This window comes from Hoplias malabaricus, chromosome 5 (genome assembly GCF_029633855.1).
Source record: "Hoplias malabaricus isolate fHopMal1 chromosome 5, fHopMal1.hap1, whole genome shotgun sequence".
Classification (NCBI taxonomy): domain Eukaryota; kingdom Metazoa; phylum Chordata; class Actinopteri; order Characiformes; family Erythrinidae; genus Hoplias; species Hoplias malabaricus.
Genome location: NC_089804.1, coordinates 51,947,602 through 51,960,323, shown reverse-complemented (window position 1 = coordinate 51,960,323; position 12,722 = coordinate 51,947,602). Strand labels below are relative to the sequence as shown.

The 12,722-nt window shown below is 44.8% G+C and overlaps 1 protein-coding gene across 2 annotated transcripts in view; it reads right to left on the bottom strand.

Moving 5' to 3' along the window:
• znf385a (zinc finger protein 385A) overlaps nucleotides 1-12,722 on the bottom strand; it is a 102,487-nt gene that overhangs the window by 27,755 nt on the left and 62,010 nt on the right. For both annotated transcript variants that reach the window (XM_066671372.1, XM_066671373.1), the window contains one exon: nucleotides 8,443-8,553. In XM_066671372.1, the coding sequence (XP_066527469.1) occupies nucleotides 8,443-8,553 (111 nt within the window). The remainder of the gene's footprint in view (nucleotides 1-8,442; nucleotides 8,554-12,722) is intronic.

Below are 12,722 nucleotides of genomic sequence, written 5' to 3'. Positions count from 1 at the left end.
CAGCCTCCATCAGGAGGGCACTGATGATTATTAAGTGTCAGGATTATCCCCTGTCATTCTCCCAAAGAAGCTGAGAGTTGATGACAGCTGCTGCAGGCTTGGAGAGCCACAGAGAGAACGACTGTCTGGTGCTGGAGAACCACAGAATTCAGAAACTCACTGAAAGAAACACTGCTTGGAAAGGACTTGTTTAAAAATAAAGGATCCTAAATGGTTCAACGTAGAGTTCTGTATAGTTCCTGGAAAACCTATAAATGGTTTAGAACCTATACGTTAAATAGCAGCTCTGTAGAAAAGGCGTTTTATAAACATGTCATTTCCTAGAAGCGGTTTTATAAGGAGGTTCTTCTGGAAAACAAATTTCTTCTATCACAGAACTTCAAAGAAACCCTTTCGACACGTTTGTATTTTTTTGCAATTAATGCACACACATAACAAAAAGAAATAAGAACTGGAAAGAGAGAGAGAGAGAGAGGGAGCGAGAGAGAGAGAGAGAGAGAGAGAGAGAGAGGAGAGAGAGGGAGAGAGAGAGAGAGAGAGAGAGAGAGAGAGAGAGAGAGAGAGAGAGAGAGAGAGAGAAATTGTGTGTTTGTGCATTGGCTGCATATGAATAAAAATAATTTAAATCAGTAATAAACTCCATTTTGTCTTACATTTCAGTTCCAACTGTTATTGCATTGATGCAATGTATTTTATTCATGTGAATCGATTCAAATCAATTCAACTCCAAGCTCCATTTTGTTTGTGGCACTGCTTTGTGGCAAAACTCTGGCAAAAGACTGACGTGTCTATCAGACTAACGACAGTGTGGAGACACACAACACTGAGGCTGAGAAATCAGAACAAACACAGACATGTGGCCGTGTGGCAGCACAGATGCTGAGAGATTTGTTGCAGGGGGACAGAAGAAGGCCTGACCCAAGCCCGGCTCCATGGCAGAAGCAGACGGACACATTGTGGGTTAGGACGGGTGACTGTGGGCTGTAATTGGTGATGACAGAGCCTTTTATAGCTGGTGGTCTGTGTTCAAAGCCCTTGGGGGACTTTAAGGAGTTGCCTGTCTAAAGCTGAGAGATCAGAACAGAGGTCACTGAGGAGCAGTTAGGTCACTGCTTAGCAGGCCTACATCTCTGGGATCAAGGAGGACTTAGGAGGAGATCTGTGGCTCTGAATGACACCAGCAGACGTGGACGCTATCTCTTAATCCTTGCCAACAAGGCCACAAATAACAGACTCAAACCCAGGTGTTGAGTACGAGCCACAAGACAGACGCTCGAGTCAAGGTCACTGAGGGGAACAAGAACCTAACAAATAAGACAATAAACTGATCACATGAAAACGGACTTAAAAGGACATTAGAAAGTGATGTAGATGGACTTCCAAAAGCAAATACCTTTTGTTTTCAGGTGGTTTGCAGGAACTGCATTTAACTGACAGTTTGCACAAACAATGGCTGCCATTTCCAAGTATAAATGGGCTGACTACACTCAAAACCGACTGGAAAACACAATGGAAATGATGAAGACAAAAAAAATTGGGCAACAAATCACAGCATAAATTGATATCACATGGGGTAGTAATACACATATGTTTCATTTCTGGAGCTCTGGTTAACATAAAATCATATTTAGACTGTTCTTGGCATCAGCCGCTGCAGGAAAGGCCTTCAGAATACTGATAGACTCATTCTTCTCAGGCAGACATGGCCATCTAAGTGCTGTGTACTCGGAGAAGTGAAGAATAAATGTTATCACTCTGAGGTTAGTTTAACTGCTAGCTTTAGTATTAGCCTTGTGTTGTTTATTCTCAAATATTTTGCTAATTAGCGTGGTCTAACGCTTACCTTTGTCTACATTCAGTTTACAGATGTTACCAGGTGGCAGAAGCTTAGGGTCAATCCCATTTCATCCCTTGCCCCTACCCCTTAATTTTGCTGAGGTATAGGGGTGGGAGTCTCAATATTTGTTGTGATAGAGGAGTAGGGTTAAGTGTTAGGGCTATATGGCCCTTCAAACTGAGATTTTTCAGAGGTAACACTAACACTATAAAGTGTTATGAATGTTTTGTGAATCACCAGCAAAATAATTACATAAGCAACCAAACATTCATTCATTCATTATCTGTAAGCGCTTATCCAGTTCAGGATCGCGGTGGGTCCAGAGCCTACCTGGAATCATTGGGCGCAAGGCGAGAATACACCCTGGAGGGGGCGCCAGTCCTTCACAGGGCAACACACACACACACTCACACCTACGGACACTTTTGAGTCGCCAATCCACCTACCAATGTGTGTTTTTGGACTGTGGGAGTAAACCGGAGCACCCAGAAGGAAACCCACGCAGACACAGGGAGAACACACCACACTCCTCACAGACAGTCACCCGGAGGAAACCCACGCAGACACAGGGAGAACACACCACACTCCTCACAGACAGTCACCCGGAGGAAACCCACGCAGACACAGGGAGAACACACCACACTCCTCACAGACAGTCACCCGGAGGAAACCCACGCAGACACAGGGAGAACACACCACACTCCTCACAGACAGTCACCCGGAGGAAACCCACGCAGACACAGGGAGAACACACCACACTCCTCACAGACAGTCACCCGGAGGAAACCCACACAGACACAGGGAGAACACACCACACTTCTCACAGACAGTCACACGGAGGAAACCCACGCAGACACAGGGAGAACACACCAACTCCTCACAGACAGTCACACGGAGGAAACCCACGCAGACACAGGGAGAACACACCAACTCCTCACAGACAGTCACCCGGAGGAAACCCATGCGGACACAGGGAGAACACACCAACTCCTCACAGACAGTCACCCGGAGGAAACCCATGCGGACACAGGGAGAACACACCAACTCCTCACAGACAGTCACCCGGAGGAAACCCACGCAGACACAGGGAGAACACACCACACTCCTCACAGACAGTCACCCGGAGCGGGAAACGAACCCACAACCTCCAGGCCCCTGGAGCTGTGTGACACTACCTGCTGCGCCACTGTGCCGCCCCAGCAACCAAACAATCCCACAAATATAAGTATTTTCTACTATAAAAATGATCATAAAAAGTTGTATTACCTTAGTTTAATGAGGTTTCATAAGAAGAAGGAAACATTGCTAGCCGTGTGCTGGTGTCTCTGTGGTTAGTTAGTAACTCTCCAGTTCCATGTTAAAGGGTAAAGCAATTACTTTCTGGTGCCTAAAGCTACTGCACATTTAAAGTGGAACTGGAAGTTTTGAACATGAAAGCTGCCGAATTAGAAGCTGAGTTCAGTTTCATATCACAGAAGAGTTAGAAATGTGGTATAATCTATGACAGTCAAACACTTCTGAAGACATATGATGCGCTGAATTAAACTGAAATAGCGAGGTTGCAGCACTGGTGAAGTATCAGGATCCTGAAAGGTTTTAATATCTTAAGTCAGTTCCAAGTGGCAAAGTATCACTCAAAAACAAGGGGAAGAGGTAAAATAATCCAGGGGTTTATTTTTTTTCAAAAGCATGTTTTAAAAGGTTCCTTGGGGATCAGAGTGGATCTGTATCTGGAAGGAACTTTGAAAGCATTGTTATGACCACGGCTCATGAAACCAATGGACCACCGACTACGCTGTTCTTCCCAAGGTCAGCCGAGGACACCTACTCACAGGGAACTCTACTGTACCATTTCACAGGATTACAGTCCCTCTCTCAGCCACGTGTGCGTGCGACGACAGATGCAATCACTAAATACAGCCAAACAGACTAAGATGGCAGCAGGGGGAGCAGCAGCCACAGTGATTTTTCGAGCTGTGTGTAAACCCTGCTGTAAGGGTAAAGCTCCTCTAGTGACAGAGAGTGATGGGCCCACATACTGACAACCAGCGAGCCACAGGGGAGGGCCACTGCGGCTCTCAAGCCCAGGGCTTGGATGAGGGCTGGGGAGGGGGGGGGGGGGGTGGATTGGGACACGCATTCAACCTCATCCTGCAGCAAACAGTGCCACAATGCAGTGACATCACTCTCCTGCAGCACGGCAAGGTTGTACCTCCGTCTCACGTGAGAGAACGAGAGAGAGAGGGGGCGAAAGACAAGGAGAGGACACTAGAGGATGCTGCCTTGCTACAGCACAGCAATGCAGCTCCGACAAAACCTCCAGCCTCTGGTTTGATGAATGCAGCACGTGATAAATGCTGGCAGCCAATCTGTAGTTTTTTTCCCCCCACAGTAAATACGCTCCCTTATCAGAAAAGAAGGGGATTAGGAATATATGAATCCATAATGAGGCGTGAAATGGCGGTGGCATGGCGTGAGTGGAAGGATGTTTTTTTTTTTTTTAAAGGAATCAGTGCGGCGCATCTTCAGGAGGGATGCTGCTGCAGGAAAGTGCTGCGTTCGCTCAGTGCACCAGATTAATGATATGCAGGAATTATAAGACGATCTTCTGCCGAAAGTGGCGCAGCAAAAGGTGTTGGCAAGGCTTAATGCTTCATGATAGATGCCACCGCATCAACTTCAGGCGCTTTGATGTTGTGCAGAATCTATGCCTCCTGTCGATTACTTATCCATCTGTCTCTGCTCCAATGAAACAGTATTCCAGTCGCTAAGCATACATCACACAGACACTAGAATCCACGTGTGTGGCTGCAGTTGTGTGTACACACCTGCAGGGGGTCCGCAGAGCTGAAATTATACAGTGCTCTCTTTTTTTTACAAACGGGGGCAGCTGCTGGTGTCAAGAGATGTCTGCTAAGAGGTGAAGCGCTTAGCGTTTTATTATTCGGCATGTGTCAATATTTACGAGGGCGCTATGTGTCAAACTGGTTAGACGAGCAGGTCATGAGCCAGGCTATAAACAGAGAGTTTCTACAGACAGCGCAGACCCATGGAGAATCCACAGCTAAGAGAAATACCACCATCAGCTGGGTCTCCTTCAGTTAAAAGTCCACAGGGACAGCTGTGGCCTGGTGGTTAGGGACCTGGGCTTTTAACTGGAAGGTTGCCGGTTCAATCCCCAGAGCCCCCGGCAGGTCATGACTGAAGTGCCCTTGAGCAAGGCACCTAAGCCCCAACTGCTCCCCATGGTGCCGTGGCTAGGGCTGGGCAAGTATGCTCACTGCTCCCTAGTGTTCACGACTGTGTGTGTGATGTGTGTTTCGCTGCATGGATTGGGTTAAATACGGAGAACGAATTCCTCCGTGTGCAAGCGCAGTTGCCAATGAAGTTGAGAGATCCCATACTTTGAGTAAATGTTTACAGTAGTCACATGAATATGGCATGCCATTTGGGTCAAAACATTTCTAAATCTTGTTATTATTATTGGCATAGCATTGTTTTGCTCAAGAGCTTTGGCTGTGGTCTGAGAATGTCCTAACACCATGGAAGATGGCTTTTTGTAGGCATGTGAAGTTCATGTGAAAAATGCACTTGTTTGTAGGGGGATTGACATGAGTGTGTGGGGACTTTGACCCAGTGATGGACTGCCCAGGGTGTATTCTGGGTTAAGGCTCAAAAATTCAGTGTAGACCGAAAAAGAATGAAGGGGTTGCAGAAGGTGAATGAATGAATGAATGAATGGATTGACTTATTAAATACCCACATACATTAATCAATGATTAACCTTCTATAAATGATTTTAGTGCCACTGGGAGACATCAGTAAACTGGCAAATGGGACCATATTTATCATTAGTAGGACTGTTGTAAGAATAATATATGATTATTCAATGTATTTCTACACATATCTTGTCTTAAGCATTTTTTCTATAACACTTCATTTAAAGTGGCTTATATTTAGCTTCTGAAGTAAATATCAGGTCTGAAAAAAAGAATTTTAAAGCCACTGCATGCTGGGTAGTCTTCTCATGATTCATTTGTTACGTCCTTGGCCTAACAGCTACTTTACAGGCCTCCAAAAGGCAGAGCAGAAAAAACCCTCCACCTCAGCACCGTCTGTGGCTGAAGCTCAGAGTCCGTCATACATCTGCTGAGTAGAAGCTGGAGATTACAGCCCTTCCACCAAGATCACCACATTCTAGCCATGATTACAGTGCTGCTCCACAAAAATAGCGCAGGATTGTGGGGCACTCCCAGGATTTGTTTTGTAACTAGCCCCATGCACTGCACACTGTCTATCACAGCTGCCACCTGAACTCAGCCTCAGAATATTCCAGCCTCCAGTTCCTCCTTAAGCAGCATAACCTCTGCAGTGGTATTCAATACACAATCCACCAACAAGATAACTGTTTTCATAGAGCAGCTGTTTTCATAGTCTCCTTTGAGAGTAAGAGGTATATAAGGTATTACAGTGTCCTGTTGAAAATGGAATCCTTTATTTCAGCATCTGGAGAGATGAAAGGGTCTGTATCCTATGTTGTATAGTTGTTCGTGCCAAAAAGGAGGTAGTTAACTACATGTCAACATTTTATAACTTTTCTGTTGCCAGGAATTAAAATAGATGGGTTTTCTTACTGTGCCTTTAAGACTGATCTATGTAAATGACCAGTGTTCTGACTGGTTTCCTTGTGATACGCCTTGTTCAAAAAGCTTCTGAGCAGAAACACTTATAATTTTAGAGTGAACAGATACAGTAAGTCCTCTACACACAAGCATCAAACTGCAAACATTGAAGATGAGAACGTCCATGTCTGTTAGTTTAAAATTTGTTTACAAATTGTGCATAGTTCAATATAATGTTGAGATTTGTTTGTGGCGCTTGATGGGGTGCAAGATCCCATACTTTGAGTAAATGTTTACAGTAGTCACACGGATATGGCATGCCATTTGGGTCAAAACATTTTAGACTATGTTGCCTGTACATAAAACAAATGTAAAAAAGATGTGAGTATATGAACATTTGCACAAGCTCTTAGAACAAAACTGATCTGAATGTAGAGGACTAAGGATGAATCCCATTTCTTAATTTTACCCCTACCCCTTGTTTTTGAGTGTTATCTTGCCCTTTGGAACTGAGCTACATGTTATAGTGTTTAACTACGAAACTAGACTACAGTACATCATCAGAACACAAGAAAGCAGCACTTCAGTGGCGCTCTGCTGCAAGTCTGCAATGGTATCAATGCTTCTGGACTTTAACGTAGTTAAATTTAGGGCATCATAGGCTTTCAAAGGTGTTCCACAATCATATATTATCACTCATCCCAACTATCTGTGATCAATTCATGTCCAAAATTCTGCTGCTTATTCTGTGTCTCTTTGTTTGAATCTTCCAGTTCCACCTTAAATTGTGCAGTAGAATGTAATTCACCATTTAATTTGGAACTGGATCTGCAGACTATTAGAAAATACTAATATTTGTGCTTACATGGCCATCTTGCTGGTGATTTACAAGGCATTCATAACCCTTAGTTTGAAGTGTGCCTCTGAAAAATCTTAGTTTCAAAGTGTGCACAGCCCTACCCTTCAGCCCTACCCCTCTTTTCCCAACAAGATTTGAGACACCCTACTCCTGGGCAATACAGAGGGGTAGGGTTAAGAGGTAAGTCAAAGGGGTAGAATGGGACTCACCCTAACTCTAGGGTTTTGTTCATTCATTCATTCATTCATTATCTGTAAGCGCTTATCCAGTTCAGGGTCGTGGTGGGTCCAGAGCCTACCTGGAATCATTGGGCGCAAGGTGGGAATACACCCTGGAGGGGGCACCAGTCCTTCACAGGGCAACACAGACACACACACTTTTGAGTCACCAATCCACCTACCAACGTGTGTTTTTGGACTGTGGGAGGAAACCGGAGCACCCGGAGGAAACCCACGCGGACACAGGGAGAACACAACACACTCCTCACAGACAGTCACCCAAAGTGGGAATCAAACCCACAACCTCCAGGTCCCTGGAGCTGTGTGACTGCGACACTACCTGCTGCACCACCGTGCCGCCTCTAGGGTTTTGTGACAAAATAAATTAAAAACACAGAGCTTTGTGTCCCAATTAGCACTGTATTAACTGGGGAGTGCTGTATTTCTCTTGTATAAAAAAAGAAGAGGAAATTGGGTGTTTATGAAATCGTCCCATTAAAAACACTCTTCTATGCTTTGCTGAAACCACAGCTCACCCTTCCCAGAAAGATCTTAATCAACTTTGCATGTTGATAGGGATTTTAAAAAGCCCTTTGAAATCAAGAGGAAGAGAGAAAAAAATCCTATTTCACACTCTGAGCCTCCCCGGCAACAAGGAAATATTATGCAGAGACATAGCGCAGCTGCACGGAGGTGGATTTACACTGTTCTACTTCTGGACTGAAGAAGCAGGATCAAAAAGAGGTCTCAGCAGCCCAAACATAACACCCTTCATGCACACAGAACACATGTCTGATAACGCCACGTGCAAACACTCCATCCTCGGAATCATAACAATAACAAACACAGACGCACACACACACACACACACCGAGACAAAACAGAACATTCACACAGACAGCGCACCTCTGAGTTGAATCGGATCTGACAGACATTACAGGAGATGATGGGCCTCTTGGTCTTGACCAATGGGACGCCGAAAGTGTGGTTGATCACTGCCTTCTGAACAGGATCCATCTGGAATAAAGAGAGAGAAAGGGAAAGGAGAAAGAGAAAGGCGTGAGATTAAACTCTAAGTACACCAAAGCAGCGTGCATGAGACAGACAGAGACATTAATCACGTTGAGGGATTGGTCTAAATGGCCTGCAGGTCAGAGATCAGTGAGTACAGTGAGGTTGTGGAGAGAAAAGGGCCAGGCCGCTGTGAGATTCTCCAGGTCAGCACCACTTCTAATGTACTGTACATCCTCATAGCATTACACGGTATCAATGACGTGGCTAATTAACAAAGACAACCCAACTCATTCCCTGATAACTCGGAGCAGGCTCCCCACCAAGCCACGCCAGATAATTAGGGAATTAGCAATTAGCGTGCACTCCAAAGCCAATTCATCAGTATCTTTAAGTAGAGCACACTGAATATCAGGCCTGAAATTCACCATACATTACACATGCACTCTGAAATGAGATAAAGGTTCCCTCTGTGCAGTGATCTTTAGAGGAAAGACTGCAAATGTCATAAATTGCTTTATGCAGAGATGAGTTAGCTCCTGGCAGTAAACAGACCAGCTCTTGGAGGACAGCGCTGCACTAACTGTTTTGTCAGACATTCTCTAGCAGAAGTGTATCCAGTGACATCACCCTAATTGTTTCAGCTGAGGTGTCCATCACCCTAGGCTTGGAATAAATTGAACTGCTTGGCTTAGAAACATGTAAAAATGAGCTCCATACACAAAGAGAGCACTTTTTTTTTTCCATGTATTTGCTGTTAGCAACCAGAATTTATAAGCAATACTGAGTCATATGTAAGTAACAACACATTTTACTGTAGGGCAGAATTCATAAGCCCTTCATAACAGTGGATGTAAACTTATATAATAACTTGTATAAGTGTAATTCTTCATAAAAGTTGACTTTGCTTTCTGAAATGAGAGATTTTGGGGCTGATATTACAACATGGCTGTTTGAGCTAAGCTACTTCATCAATATCCATCCATTATCTGTAACCCTTATCCAGTTCAGGGTTGCGGTGGGTCCAGAGCCTACCTGGAGTCACTGGGCGCAAGGCGGGAATACACCCTGGAGGGGGCGCCAGTCCTTCACAGGGCAACGCAGACACACACACAGTCACCCCTACGGACACTTTTGAGTCGCCAATCCACCTACCAACGTGTGTTTTTGGACTGTGGGAGGAAACCCACGCAGACACGGGGAGAACACACCACACTCCTCACAGACAGTCACCCGGAGGAAACTCACGTAGACACAGGGAGAACACACCACACTCCTCACAGACAGTCACCCGGAGGAAACCCACGCAGACATGGGGAGAACACACCACACTCCTCACAGACAGTCACCCGGAGCAGGAATCGAACCCACAACCTCCAGGTCCCTGGAGCTGTGTGACTGTGACACTAACCTGCTGCACCACCGTGCCGCCCACTTCATCAATATAAATTTTAATAAACACATACCCTGGTTTCCCAGACAGGGATTTAGCTTAGTCCTGGACTATAACCACTTTTCAATAGAAAATCACAATTGGAGTCTAAATCCCTGTGTGGGAAACCACCCTCAAGCTTTTATGTCAGTGTTTATAACATATTATATTCACCCACAAAATGTGCTGACACCACCCAGTGTTACGGGAAATAAAAGAGTCATCCGACGTGTGTTGTGACAGCTTGTCCTCAAAGTTGACACATGCAAACTTCATGACAGATACATATTGGAACGAGTCACAAATGTTGGAGTAAACCAAAGTCAGCTGTCATAATAAGCTCATGTAGGTGCCATGTAGTTTTATGACAATTTCACTGAGATGCTAGCGCTAAAGCTTTGAATTACACAACATGTACGTCAGATTCTTCTTTTAGTTTTATTTAGAAGCACTAACTATGCAAAAACGCATTCCAGCAGACACAAACATTTGCTTCATTTACCCAGAGTGTCTTTTGAACATTTCAAAACTAATTTAGATGATAGTCATGCCTTTCATTTGGGCTTCTAAGAAAAGCAGGCTTTAGCCGCCCCATGTGTAACGTCCTCTCTTGGCCGGCTAACGGGGGGAGAGGCTGAAATGAATATTCCCCCTAAGTCAAACAAAAACAGTTTGAAACTCAGCACAGGCACGGTTCCCAGGCAACCTTCTATTAGAAGTAAATACAAGGGGGGTTGAGGCATGGAGCAGGGGGCGACAGCACAGACATACACCATCTGCAGGCTAACAGGCCTAGTGCCGGACTTCCTGGGATAGCGCCCTTCTTATCTCATTTGGCTGGGCACCCCAGACTCATCTGTCCACCCCAGCGCTCAGCGGCGCTGTGCATGTGTGAAGTCTGCAACACCGCCACGGCCAGACAGGCATTGGATTAGCCACGACGATGTTGTTCTATGGCTTTGCCTTCTTGAACCTTCCAGGGATTAACTGGAGCTGGCAGTTAGCTGGGTAATCAGAACGCCTCAAGCCCGAGCACATCAATAGAACAGATACAACTGTCAGCACTAACCAGCTCTGCCAGGAGATGGACGTCAGGCTTTGGAGGAGTTTGTGTGGGAAGGGTGAATAAAAAGAGAGAGAGAGAGGGAGAGATGAGGTTTGGAAAGGCTTCTCATTAGACTCAGATTAGTTTTAGGAGTGCTGGAGCTCCTCAAAGTGCTATAAGAAGACCACCCTTATAATGAAGAGCTCACAATGTTGCTCCAGCTCAAAAATCCAGGGAGTCGCCCCTGTGCGCCTTGAGAATCCGAACAAAAATAGCCTCAGAGCAGAGAGCTGTTACTTACGCTTTTTTTTTTGGAGTTTACTCCCATTCCTGCAACACTCATTTCATGCACTTTAGAGAACAGAGATGAACCACGCCATCCTGAATCATATGATCTCACTAACACTACAAAAGCACTCTCGGCTTAAATGAAGATAATAGCTTTCGGATGATATCTAGGAGGGGAACACACTCATCATAACACTGTCTTCAAAAACAGGATCTGTCATCCTGGGTCGGCAAAGGCTAGAGGAGATATAAATATCTGCATTGTTATCTTCCTTTGTGATGGTCATGGTGCGTAACAATGGCCCACAGAACACACAGCAACACAGTGACCTACTAAGCAGCAGTCATTTACATCTACGCTGTCAGCCTAGAAAGCAGGGTCTACAGTCTTAGCAACGTTGTGTTTTTACCTTTTATTACTTTATACGGACGTAGCGTAACGTTTAATTCATTTGGCTGATTGGTTACGGGATAAAGCACCTGTGTGGTTTTAGTAATAATCATCATAGACTTTATGTGTAATTCATGAACCTGTAATGCATTAATAACAATAACACAGTTTATGATCAGGTATCTAAGCAGGTTTTGTTAACGTTACACACACACGAGGTGGATTCAAACATGACTGCTATTAGTACTGAGGCTGCTCCAAGTTCAGCCAATGGTAGATGATCACTCACTACAGACTTCTTACTGTCAAACTGTCAACAACACTGACACTGTAGATTCACACTGGATTAAAATCACAGCTCGTGATAACAGTACCTCTGCAGGTAACGCTAATCCACCATATCCTCAAATACGCCCTTAGACACACTTCAGTGCCAACCCAAACAAGACCAAACACTCTCAAGACATTAATGATGGACTGAAGGTAACATTTAACCCTTTATACCCTTCCTAGTCTTTCCATTCCTCCTTTCTACAAATCAGTCACAGTATGTACAAAGTATTGTGCAGCCGCTGTTTCTAAGAAGTTATTCACTCAGGTACAAAGACACTCAGTCAATCACAAGGTCACAGTTAACAGCAATATCACATCCAATGATTCTCAGAAGGGGGAACCACAAAGGCGCAGAAGAGGTAGACTCATACAGACACAAGAGAAGGCATGAGAGAAGAAGCCTTCCCTCCCATCTGTTCTCTTTGATACATCTTTTCATCATTTCTCAGGAAATTTCAGTGCTACATTCCACTAGTTTAACACGTACCACCACAGTGCACACTCAGGAATATTCTATCAGGGGCAAAACAAAAAAAAACCCTGCACCTCGCCAGATGAAACAGCCTTTGAAGTAACTATACTGCTTTGAATAGTGTCCAGCCTGTGGTGCCTTGAGAGAACAATGAAAGATTTGTTTTATTTCTTCCTCTCTCTGAGCCTCAGCTCCTCGTTAATGTGAGCCACTC